The following is a 12,430-nucleotide window of genomic DNA, read 5'->3' as shown; positions in this document are numbered from 1 at the left end:
TTACGTGGTAGCTGTTGTATCTGCAAGCTTCCCTAGTGCTGCAAATGAGCTAAATCATTTGTTTAGTTAATGATTAATTAAATCATGTTAATGAAACAGCCTCCACAGGTTAGAAGAAAATACCACAGATCTGTGCTATGCGTGCTCATAGCCAGCCACAGGTGGATCACCCATTAGAGGGGGAATTCTTCAGTGGTATAAAGCCATCAGAGCAGCTTCTCTATGCAGTTGAAGGAGTGACTATGCCAGTATTCTTGTGTCCTGGGAATCCTTAGCTGTCAAAACAGTTTCTTTGAGTAACAAACGGTCAGTATTACTTAGAGTAGCCTGAAGGATTTTCTCAGCTTAAATCAAACCAACCCATGGCTACAGAATCAGAAAAACCAAAGGCCAAGTTTTCAGTTGCACTTCCTGAGCATAAGCTAGTTCCTGCTCCTGGGCTTCTAAACTTTTTAAACTCTGTCATCTGGGGTGCCCTGCATCAGAGACCAGCTCCCCAGTGTCAGGCGGCCTGCAAGCCTATTGAAATTTCCTGGTGTGTAGGGAGTCCAGGATCAGGGAGCTACTTTCCTACTCCATGTTCCCCATGCACCATCAAGCTTAAAGAGCATGCGGACAGCCTGGCATTGGGGACTGGCTCCCTGCTGATAGGTTGTACCTGGGTCATTTAAAGGTCTGGGCACATGGGGAGGCCACGATCAGGGAGCCACTTGCTTCCACTCCAAGTTGTTTTAACTGAATTCTCTTTGTCTCCGAGCTTCCTTGGAAGCTATGAGGGAGCTGGTATGTTGTCTGGAACATGCCCACTGAACTACATATAAGTTCAATTAGTTCAAGTGGTTTTCTTAAAGCAAAATAAGGTTTAAAAGATGCATTATAGTAGTGAATCAGTAGAATAAGAATTTGCATTGGAACAGCTAAGTGGATATATGTAGGGATGACTAATTCAGGCTCCAGCAGTTGTGGGAGCAGCAGGCTTCCTGTAGGCTTGCCAGAGTCAATTTTATACATTTTTCAGGGTGGGCTCTCCCACACCTCTGTCTGAGGGAGCCCACCATGGGGCTGAATACCGTTGAACAGCAACACACAGGCTTTTCTTCCACTGTTTTGCCACTATCTGTATGAAGCATGCCTGCAGAATACTACTTAACTCAATCCATTGCAAAAAATTTCTTTGCTAAATGGGTCATCTTCACACTACTCTTGCTCATCTTTTCAGCTTGCACCATGAAAAATGTTGAAATCACAGAAATTTAGGATTGAAGGGACCTTGGGAGTTCATCTAGTCCAGTGGTTCTCAACCTTTTTCGCGCCAGGACCCATTAGCATAACCATCAGCTTGCTGTGACCCACACCCTCCCCTGACCCACAAAGTCTCTCGCGCTCTCTACACCCTTCCCTTCCAGTTGCTGCATCCGGCCCCCTCCCTCCCTCTCCTACTGCTTTACACTGCCCTGCTGTGCTCACCATGCCCCCTGCCCCTGCTGTGTGCTGGCTCCATGCAGCCTTGCAGCGCTTCCCTTAGACCTCCCTGCAACTCTTTTAAAATCTGCTTGTGACCCACGGTTGAAAAATGCTGACCTAATCCAACCGCCTACTCAAAGCAGGAGCAGCCCCAACTATATGATCTGAGCCAAGGCTTTGCTTAGCTGGCTGGAAGTGTGGTGAGGCTGGGAGGGGAAGGTTCTCCCTGCTGTGTGCCTGCCTCCATAGATGTGGAGGCTTTTCCTGGCCCAGTGCCAGGGTCTCCTGAGCCCTGCCTTGCCCTGCTGCCACACAGAAGAGGAATTTCCCCCCACCTTCTCTATGTGGCAGGGCAGAGCAGGGCTCAGGGTACCCATGCTGGGTGCTTGCCCCCACAGCTGGGCATGGAGAGGAGCGGGGAGCCCCTGCTTCAGGGGCTTTCCTCTGCCCAGAATGGGTGTCCCAAGCCCTGCTCTGCCCTACCATGCAGAGAAGGGGAGGGGGAAATTCCCCTCCATTCTCATTCAGTAACAAAGCAAAATGCAGCTTGGAAAAGCCATGCTGGGCAAGGAGGCAATTCCTGCATGCCTGTGCCCCCAGCCCCTAGGGCAGGGGATACTTACCTGTTCCGCTGTGGCCCGGGCTTTTAAACTCTCCACCAAAGCAGGGAGTTGAACAACTTGATTGTACTAGGCTGCCCCTGGAAATATGTGGGGCTTCCACAGTGTTTCTGGGGCTTGGCTGCTTTTCTTCTCTACACTTCAGGCAATTTTTTTTTAATGTTTTTTCCTGCCCTCCCTCTCCCCAGCAGTTTTCAGGTCATTTTTGGCCACCTGTCAGTTTTCTGGAGATTTAGGGAAAACACTAAATTTTGGGCTTGCCCCTGAAATCTCCTGAAGCACAAATTCCAGTGGTCCCTAGATATAGGACTTAATCCAAAAGGCTTTGTTGGACTTTAGGAGACTAGGGTATAGTTGGAAGTGTAATTCTTGTCCTTATACCTTTATTTTCTGGGATAAGTTTCAAAGTAAATCAGTGAGATGAACTTTCAGTAACTACTGGTAGATAATTTAGTGATTTTGAACTTTTATTTTAATTTTGTTGGAGTTTTTGTGCATTTTAAATTGAGAACATTTATTTTATTCTACACATTTGGATTGAGAGTTTGTATATGAAAACTAGGTGATAAAAGTTAACAAATATTTAAATATTATAATTGTGTTTAGGTTTTGGTTGGACTTATTTAAAATTATTCACTAAAATTAACATATGTAATACATACAAAAAATTTGGACTCTATTTTCTTATTTTTCACTTCCTGCAATATGTTTATTTTCATTCAAAGACTGATTTACAGCTACAAATGGAAGCCCAGCGCATTTGTCTCTCTCTGGTTTATTCGGCTCATGTAGACCAAGTTCGTGAGTATTTGCAAGCTGAAAAAGAGAGCGCGCTCTGCAGCCTTAAAGAGGAGCTTGTCTATAATCATGCACAGGAGATGAATGAGCTTAAGAAAGCACATCAGTTGGAGCTCCAGACCTTGAAAGATCAGCAAACAGGTAATTTGTTAAAAATGATAGTAGGCACATTCTAAATATAACAAAAAAAAATCTTTGAAATGATCATATGAGCAGAAAAGTTGGAGGAAAAATCTGTAGTTGTCTAACAAAATATGTCTTTGCAGTTGATTTTTTTGAAATAGTAAATGCCTTTTCAAAGTGTAGTGTAGTTATAAATAGGGACCTTTTCAAATAGTGGTCACATTTTTAGCAGAAATGGATTTGAGGTGGTTTCCATGAAAACCGGTAGTCCCTAATGATAATGTTATCAGAAGTCCTGTACATTATAAATATCATGCATTGTTACAGTTCAGAATATTTAGGAAAAAAATGATTATCACTTTTGTTCTGTGTTAATTGAGCAGTGGAAGATTATTTTCAAATTTTTTTTTATTAGGTTAATAATTTAAAAAGGTTTATGTAAGAAATGTTTAGGCTTGGATTCTGTAACGAAATCTGAGTTAAATACAGTAGCACAATATCTTTCTTGTCTGTTTTTGCACTTTTTGTTCCCATCCTTGAATTCTTCCTATAGCTTCCTATCCACCCTAATCAAGCTTCTGTGGCCTTCTCTACACATTACAGGTATTGTGCAATTAACTAGTCAATTCTGTACAGGCAACCTCTGCTTAGTGCTTTTAATTGGTTCCTGAAAAACTGAGTGTTAAGTAAAACCAAAAGTATTTTATGACTCAAGATGGCAACTGCAGTTGTTTTTAATGACCCCGGATGGTGACTGCAAGCGTTATAATGAAACTCACTTAGTGCTAAGTGAAATTAGGTATCAATTTTAAATGAGTGTTATAGCGAAATAGTGCTAAGCGAAACAGTGTTAAGTGGGGGTTGCCTCTAATTATCTTGAGACCAGATACACGTGCAAAGTACCTATCAAGCCATAAAAGCTTCAACCAGCTAAAAGTTAGACCTTGAAAACGTGCATTAACTTTATAGGTGGTTACTATTAAGCTTTAATTTGCATGTGTAACATGGTTTCCCCTGCAGGGCTCCCAGCCACAGGGGTGCACCATGCCCAGCTGGGGCTTGGAGTCCCCCAACTGAGGGGACTCTCAATTCCAGCAGCTGCCAGTTATGGGTCCCAGCAGCCTCCCACAGCTGCCAGGACACACAGTCCCACAGCTGCAGATGCTGGGTCCCCACAGCCTGTCTCCAGGGGCTCATTGTGCCTGAGAGCCCAGTGCTGGGAGATGGTATCTGCCATGATCTCCCAGCCCTGGGCATTTCATGTACCCCCAAGGATGGGAGATCGCAGCACCTGTGATTTTCTTGGTGCATAACTCCCCCTGCATTGGCAGTAGGGCATAATGGGATCTAATGTACAATCCCACAGTCACGCCTCCTGTCATGCATGTGCATCATGGCAGGAAGCACAGTTGTGTGGATGGCACATTAGATGCCACCTTGTCTTTACCTACATGGGTAGAGGGGCCCTTTGTCACCCACCTCCAAAGCTTTTGTCTTTGCTTATCTCTTCACCTCACTCTTATCTACGATTCCTCCATTCTTGTTTTCCCATGTATTATCTTCTGACACAATCACTTCCTTTTCTTTTAGCAAATCTCTGTGGTATAACATATCAGTACATAGTTTTCCTTAAAACCCATTCAGCTATGTTAACTGAATCTAACCTACATGAATATTAAGCAGAAAAAAAATTTGTTTCTCATTGCTTTTATTTGTCTGTCTGTCCATCCTAAAATTATGAGCTCCTTAAAAAAGGGACTAAGTCTTTTTGTCTGTTGGGAAATGCATGACATCTGGTAATGCAATAAATAAATAAGCTAAATAATTTGTATTTGTAGATGAGGAAATTAGATCTGCAGCAATGCTTACAGAAAAGTTCAGCAAAGCAATATCTGAGGAATGTTCTCGGCTTACACAGGTAAGATCTTGCAAGGATCATTTTTACATGGGATTTTTGAAAATCAAGAACTACTTAGTTATAAATAACATTTCTTTTCCTTCTTTGTTTTTCACATCTATCTTAGCAAGCTATTCTTGGAGCATTTTTTTCTTTTCCAGTACTCTGCTCCGAAGACAGATTGAGTTACATGGCTAGTCATCCAGGAACAGAATGCCTCCAAGCTATCTGTGCTGTCTAATTGCTAGCTTTGGGCACGTGCAAAGCAGAAGCAGCCAGAGGGCCAGGGAGGGGGCTTGTTCTCAGGTGGGCATCTTGTCGACCATGGTCAAGTGTAGATGTAGCTTAATGAACCAGAATATTTTCTTCTTCCTTCCTTTAATTCTTTGGCTCTTGATTTAGTTGTCTGCCTGGTGGTAGACTTGCATACAGGTTGGCATTCTGTTCCTGGATGCCTAGCCCTGCATATGTGGACAGCCACATGCATGCTCAGACTAGGCATATGTATGGGTGACAAAACATGAAACAGATGGAGACTTCCCATTTTTTTTCTTAATATCTCAGTAACTAGAGTATTCTCCTGGGAAGCTGGAAGTCCTGAATTCTGGGGTCCCTTGTCCCTTTTGTGTGAGGGGGACCTGGAACCAGGACCTGTAGCTTTGCTGGCAAGTACCCTACCCACTGAACTGTGTGTACCACAGTCCTTTTACCATCTGGAGCCTAAGCCTGGTAGTCTTGGGTTTTAGCCAGCTACAGTTCTGGTAATCTAAGGCCTTTACAGGCGTGTCCAGGCAAATACGCATATGCGTTTCCCTGGGGACAAATACCAGCAGCACATAGTTGTGCCACTGCTACTTCTCCCCAGGGAATGCCCTGCACATGTGTTCTGTGGCATAGCAAATTGCCCTGGGTGGGGTAGGGGAAGCTGGCCTCAGCAGCCGTACCTGGGGTCTGGGGGCCTTTTGGGCATGCGGAGCCTGGCAGGCAGCCTGAATGTGGCTTGATCCAGCCAGGTTCCAGTTTTGGGCAGCACATGCTACAGCCACGTACACTGGCCTGTTTTTTTTAAAACCCATTTTCCTTTTTTTGTTTTTTTAGACACCAGGATTTCCTGGTATCTAATTTTGGCTCCACCCTGCAAATATGCAGCAAAGAGAACCTTTTCATATGCACTGCATGCATTTTGTGACTGTCAAAAGCCTTTGAGGCACAGCAGACCACACATGAGCACTCATCTGGATGCACCCTATGTGTCCACAAAGAACATGAGTATGGGCCCCAACCACAATTATGCATGTGCAGTTTGTTCAACTAGGTAGTCACACATAGTCATCCATGTGCACATGGCTGTGTGCCCAAAAATAGAATGCTAACCTTTGTGTGGGTGACATTTTGGCACTTTGGTCACCTAAAACACCATGTAAACAACCAAATCTGAATGCTTAAATGACCAGGAAAAGAATAGAATGTCACCCTTATGGTCAGAATTAATAAATTGATAACTTTTAATGCCAGTAGGAATGTTTATGATCACCTAGTGAGCCTTCTACATAATGCAGACCAAAGTGCCTAACCCTGTAATTTCTGCTTTAAATCTATAACTTTTATTTAAGCTATAGTATGTTTTAAATCTTTTTTAAAGATTTCTAATAATGGAGAATGTACCAGATTCTTAAGTAAACAGTTCCCAATGTTTAACTGTTATCACTGAAATAAGGCATCAGGTCCAACTAACACGCTGCCTCCTCCAGTAAAGCACCAATTCCCACCACCCCCTCATGTCGGTCAGCTGTGCAATCAAAACAAAAAAAAAATGGGGAAGGGAGGCAGTGTAGGGTAGGTCAGCAGAGATGGGAGTGCGCCTGGTGCTATGGGGAAACAGGGAGAGTGATTGCTAGGCTCACAGGTGTGCATGGGCCCATGGGAGGGAGGAGCTTACCAAAGTTTGAGCCCAAGCCCCTGGGCTGGGCGAGTGGGCGTGGTTCCTTGAAAGAGGAAGGCCCATTGCTCTCCCTGTCTGTTGCGGAGCCACAATGGTCCCTGTCCCTGGCCACACCCAGCAGCTGTCACGGTCTGGTGTCTCCCCCCATGGATGCTTTAGTTCCATGTGCCTGTCCTTCCCTCCCCATCATCACCTCTCTGCATGTACCCGCCAGCAGGCACAGAATGGGCTCCATGGTCCCTAGCCACCAAAAGGAAAAGCTCTGCACTGCATGCTATCCTAGACTGGCCGCACGCACATGCATGTGGCACCCCCTGCTTCCAGTCACCCTCCCCTACTCCCCCCAGCCCAAGAAACCCCTTGCAAGCTGGAAGGCTGCCAACCTACAAGGTGAAACCTGGGTGTTTCCTGTATTTTTTCAATTTAAAAGATAAAATCTGTGTTCTAGTTTAAAGGAGAACATCTGTGTGTTTTCTCCCTTAAAGGAGAAAATCCATGTTTTCTGCATTTCTTCGCGGTGAACAGAAAACCCAGTTCCCTGGTCATAACGCATATTTTTTACTTCTCACTTAGTTATTTTAGCTTTCTCTAAACACTTTCCAGTTTTTCAACTACTTTTTTGAAGTCTAGGTACTAGAACTGGCCATGGTATTCCAGCAGTAATCTTACCGATTGTTTGCCACAGAGTTGCACTGGGACGTTATGTTCAATTGATTATCTACCAAAGTCATTGTTTTCTAGGGAGTAGTCTCGCATTATAAATATTACTTCTGTTCTTTGTTTCTAGGGGCATATGACCTGGGCATATGACCTTGCATTTCGCTGTATTAAAATACGTACAAGACATCTATCTATTTTGCATATAAGTGTTGGGGGGGTCTTTGTTTCATCAGGCACTACTAATTTTTGTCAGTTATCACATAATTGTATTGATATTACAATTGTAAGCCCTCTTTCCTGGCTTGTTTCTTTTGGTTCTACCTCTTTCTTTACACAGGTCTAATTTATATCTCCTCATGTTATTTTTCTTAAGTTCTGTTCTAGGAGGCACCTAAAAAAATTATTGATTCTATTTTCAGTGTTAATACTGTATAGTATATTAATCTACTTACAATCAGAAAGGAAGCAATAATGTCACTGTTTGTTACTACAGAGAACTGCTTCTGTAGCTTAGTTAATTACCTGACTAAAGTTTTCGTGAACTGTACTTGGGAGCTAGTATATAGAGAGATTGAACTGGGTTCTGTCAAATAAACTAGTAAATTAATTCTAAATGTAGACTCTATAATATTACTAGGAAATAATACTCTTGCAAGTACCATAGGTACTCTTAAGTCCAGCTGGTAGCAACACACAGGAGGTCATTCTTGGCCATTGCTCCTCAGCCCTAGAACTCCCTCCATGTTGAAGCCTGCCAGAGCCCAAGCCTGGACTCTTTCAGAAGTGTTGCAAGTCCTTTCTATTTGGACAAGCCAAGATGCTGTTTAGGGGATTTCTGCTTCATTTTGTTTTATTTTACTTTGTTATTTTGTTTGGTTTATTTTAATTTCCTTTTTAAGTTGTTCTGTCTCGTACTGTAAGCTGCCCTAAGCCTTTGTTTGGGAGGGCAGCCTATAAATCGCTTTAATAAAATAGTAGTGCCAGAGCCAGAGAGAACAATAATAATTCTTGAGATGCCAAGTTAAGTTTATAGGCCGAGCAGCTGGATAATTTTTTCCAAATCTTGTAAACTGAAATTCAGAGAGAAACCCCACAAAGCCATCTTTGCAGTCACTTTTTTCAGCATATAGCTACATCTTCAACACAGTACCACTACCATGGAGAAAAGTTGCTTCCTTTATATGGCATCTTTATGATAACCAGGATATTTTTCTGCTTAACCCAGTGGCAACAAACTTAATTTGTTTTTTTAATTCTGGGAGCGGGGATTGTGTTCACTTGCATCATTCCCTTTTTGTTCCACCTGTCCAATTTATATCCTTGATAATAGTACATACTGATCTTTGAAAAAATCTGTGTCCCCTGTTGTAGGACTCTCGTAATTTTTCTACAATAGAGGTTATTTCTCAAATGCAAAAGGTCAGGGAATCAGAATGAAGGTATGAGGCAATATGGATTCATCTGTGACCAACCACAAAGTAGGCCTTATTCTGCAAACTTTGCAAGATTTGGCAGCATCCACTTTAATGCTATAGCTTCTTTTTCCTAAAAAGACTCTACTTTCCACATTTTGTTCAGTCTATCCAAACTGTAAGGGTCTCTTATCTGAAAATTTTACAGACAGCTGCATACAGTGATTTCTACAGAAGATACTCTTCCATAGGTAGTGCTATTTTTTGTTCTTAGTTTGCTTGTTTTTATAAAGCCATAAACTGTTTTCCTTTTTTGATATTCTTGTTTGTTATGTAGTCTTTGTGCAGTGTTCAGAGTGAGCAGTACTCAACTGATGTTGAAGTTAGTGATGGAGAACAAGAAATATCACATGCTGCTTTTACAGAGAAAGAGAACTCTAACCTCACATTGCCGGTACAGAGAGTTCAAGCTCAAGGTAAGATAGTGTGTGTGACATGCACGTGCACACACATGCACATGCGTGTGTATACGTGTCCCTGCCAGTAACTTTTAGGTTACGCTAATATATTTGTGGAAATTATTGAACTAAGCTAAATAATAATATTTAGGCTCAGAATTTCTGAGTGAAATGGATACAAATGTACTTAACTGACTAGTTGTATTTGAATATATATCAGTATTTTGAACGGTCTTTATTATGAGTGCTATACTGTACTTTACTGTTTACAATGCTCATTACAGTGGAAATTTCATGTGGATTAGTGAAAGGGATGATTTTTCTCCTTACGTTTCTGGAAAAACAGATTTTATCATAAACTATAAAAAGAGATGTATACAAAGTGCAAAATCATACAGGCCCCTGCCTATTTATGTAATCATTTTTATGGTAATTATCTCTTGTGACAAATATCTGAGCAATTTACCATATTAAAAGACCATGTACAGTGGTACAGTAATTGTAAATGTAATGGAAAATGTCACCATTCTGCTTTGTAATTTAGCCTTGCAAGAAAATATGCAAACTCTTCTGAACAAGATAAGGGAAGAGTGCAACAGGATGATGGCACTTCATACACAGTTTATGAGTGACTGCCAAAAGGTAAAGCTATGATCACAAAATGAATATGTATTAAATGCAATGAAACGTATTTCTTTAAGTTCCAATCCCGAAAGCACTTATGCCCTTATTTAAATGTATTCATGTCAGCTTCACTTTAAATGTAAGGCATAGTATATGTGCTGTGTTTGCAGGATCAAGGCCACAATTTTTAATATCTGTTTATTAATAACTTGTTATGTACCTGAACCTAAGAAAAGGAAGCAAAGTTTTTAAAATTAAATTGGGAACATTCTTAAGTATGATATTTTGCATCATATAAAACTAACTTGCCATTCTGGGTGAAAGAGAATATATAGTAGCATTTGTAGAGTGTCAAACAGTCTTCTGTGCCTAAATTCAACTTAAGTCTGTTAAGGTGACTACAAAGTTGATTTGGATTTGGCACTAAATGTGAACAGAAATGAAACTATCCAGATCCTTTCAAAAGCAGCTTCTTAAATTGATGCTTATGAACAAACTAGCTTAAATAAATATGAATAAACTAGCTTAAATAAAGTTAATCAAATTGTAAGAGAAGAAAATTTCAAATAATCTTGAAAACATCATTTTAAAAGCAAGTGTGTAAATAGAATACAGTAGTAAAATATTCATCTTCCTTAAACTAATTCAAATTTTTGTTGTTTGCTTATATGTCATCTAATTAGAGTTGAGTGAAATTTCTTTAGTGAATCATTTACTTGCTGAAAATGCAGTTTTGTCAGAAATCATTCAACAGCAATTTCAGAAATATGAAATGGACCGTTCAAGGTTCCTGGATATTTTTGTTAATAAGAACAAAGAAAACTGCCAGGTGTAAAAAAAGGAGCATGTCATTGCCTACCTAACCGAGTGGTTAGTTTCAAAGACCCCTTTGTTTCATCTGAGAAGATTGGGATCCATTTTGCATCTTGTCCCAAGAGAGTGCCTGGGTCTTTTTTGAGTGTGGATCTTTTTCTTGAAGTTGGATCTTGAAGTTGTCCCTTTTTTTTGCATGGAGAACAATTCTGTAAGATGCTGTTTAAGTCATTCTTCTGAGAGGTGAGAGAGCTTGGTCTGAATCCCAAATCCATGTATTTTGAAATGCTCTAACCCCAGGGACTGTAAGTCATTTTAGAATGGATTGTGCTCTCTCTTTCTCTCCTCTTTGGAGTATTACTTTTTATAAAATACTTAATAGTAACTGGAATGGCAACTGAAGTAGCTTATTCTAAAATACCCTTCATTGTTCTGGGAGATCAATGACTTTGGTTCAGGTCCCCTCATTTAGAGTAGAGGCTTGATCATCAGTGTCACATCCTGAGTAACTTAATCAACCAGGCTGTTGGGTAAAAGAAAAGCTGCTGCTGCCACTATCTTTTTCTCTGGCTTTTTGGATGTACAGTAGCTTGTCACTTCCTTCACTTTTCTTAAAAGCACCTGAAAATAAAATGTTTTGTTTTACATCAGGAAAAACAATTCCCACACCTGTTTTTCAGTTTGGCAGCCGAAACACCCCCCCACCCCCTGCAACACATTTATTTATGGAGCACTAATGCTTTTGTAGGGATATAAAGTATGAACTTCGTATATGAATTGACAGTTGTCATTCTAAATGTTCTTTACAGCTATTGCCTACCTGCTTTTTTAAAGTAGAAGGGAGAGGAGTTCATATTTTATAGATACATACTGCTTTGTGAATCTATTAGCAACATGTATTTAATAGGGGTGTTATCAGCAGTTCTTCATCCATTACCATGAAAACAAATGCATCACCTTTTCCTGTGTTTCAGCCATCCATATCTAGGTAAACTCAAGAATATTCTAGAACTCAGTATACCTACAGAATATCTTTTTTGGACAAATAGTACAGCATTCCTTCATACAAATATAAGATTATTTTGAAAAAATGATTACTGTTCTTATTGATGCAGCATCACTGGGAAATTTGAGAGTAGTACGATACATTTTCTCCTTTTGCATATTCAGTGGATAAATGCAGTACACTCAGCAGTTAGTTTAGAAGGTAGTTCCAAATATAGGACAGAGGTGAGTAGAGAAATAAGTATTGTATAGAATAACAGTGCCCATGATGCATTTTCAGGATAGTTACAGTTTATATTCTTGATTTAAATATGCAATATTTTAATGATTATAATTTGTATATTTTCCTCTACCTGATTTTTTTTCCTTAGGTCAGAGAAAACCAAGTGTCATATGCTGAGTTTGAGCCTAGAAAAGATGATGAAATTTGTTCTCTACAGATGAAAACAGAATGCTTACAAACTCCTTCACAGGACTTTGGTAAAAAGATACATATGCTATTTTTAATATGTCTTCACCAATATAGATGGACTAATGGCTTTAATCTCAATTGGTTTCTAGTGGAGAAAACAAGTTTAACAAAATGACAGAACCATCAATACCATCTATTTTAT

The 12,430-nt window shown here is 40.5% G+C and overlaps 1 protein-coding gene across 7 annotated transcripts in view; it reads left to right on the top strand.

Annotated features, from left to right (window-relative positions):
* The window catches only part of AKAP9 (A-kinase anchoring protein 9), a 229,934-nt gene that overhangs the window by 94,747 nt on the left and 122,757 nt on the right, over positions 1-12,430 (top strand). For all 7 annotated transcript variants that reach the window (XM_090047082.1, XM_090047076.1, XM_090047075.1 and 4 more), the window contains 5 exons: positions 2,810-3,023; positions 4,844-4,923; positions 9,254-9,392; positions 9,919-10,016; positions 12,188-12,296. In XM_090047082.1, coding sequence (XP_089903208.1) covers positions 2,810-3,023; positions 4,844-4,923; positions 9,254-9,392; positions 9,919-10,016; positions 12,188-12,296 — 640 coding nt within the window. The remainder of the gene's footprint in view (positions 1-2,809; positions 3,024-4,843; positions 4,924-9,253; positions 9,393-9,918; positions 10,017-12,187; positions 12,297-12,430) is intronic.

Source organism: Crocodylus siamensis, chromosome 5 (genome assembly GCF_052110815.1).
Source record: "Crocodylus siamensis isolate JL-2025a chromosome 5, ASM5211081v1, whole genome shotgun sequence".
NCBI classification, from domain to species: Eukaryota; Metazoa; Chordata; order Crocodylia; family Crocodylidae; genus Crocodylus; species Crocodylus siamensis.
The sequence above is the reverse complement of the archived record's forward strand: the minus strand, read 5'-3'. Positions and strand labels throughout refer to the sequence as shown.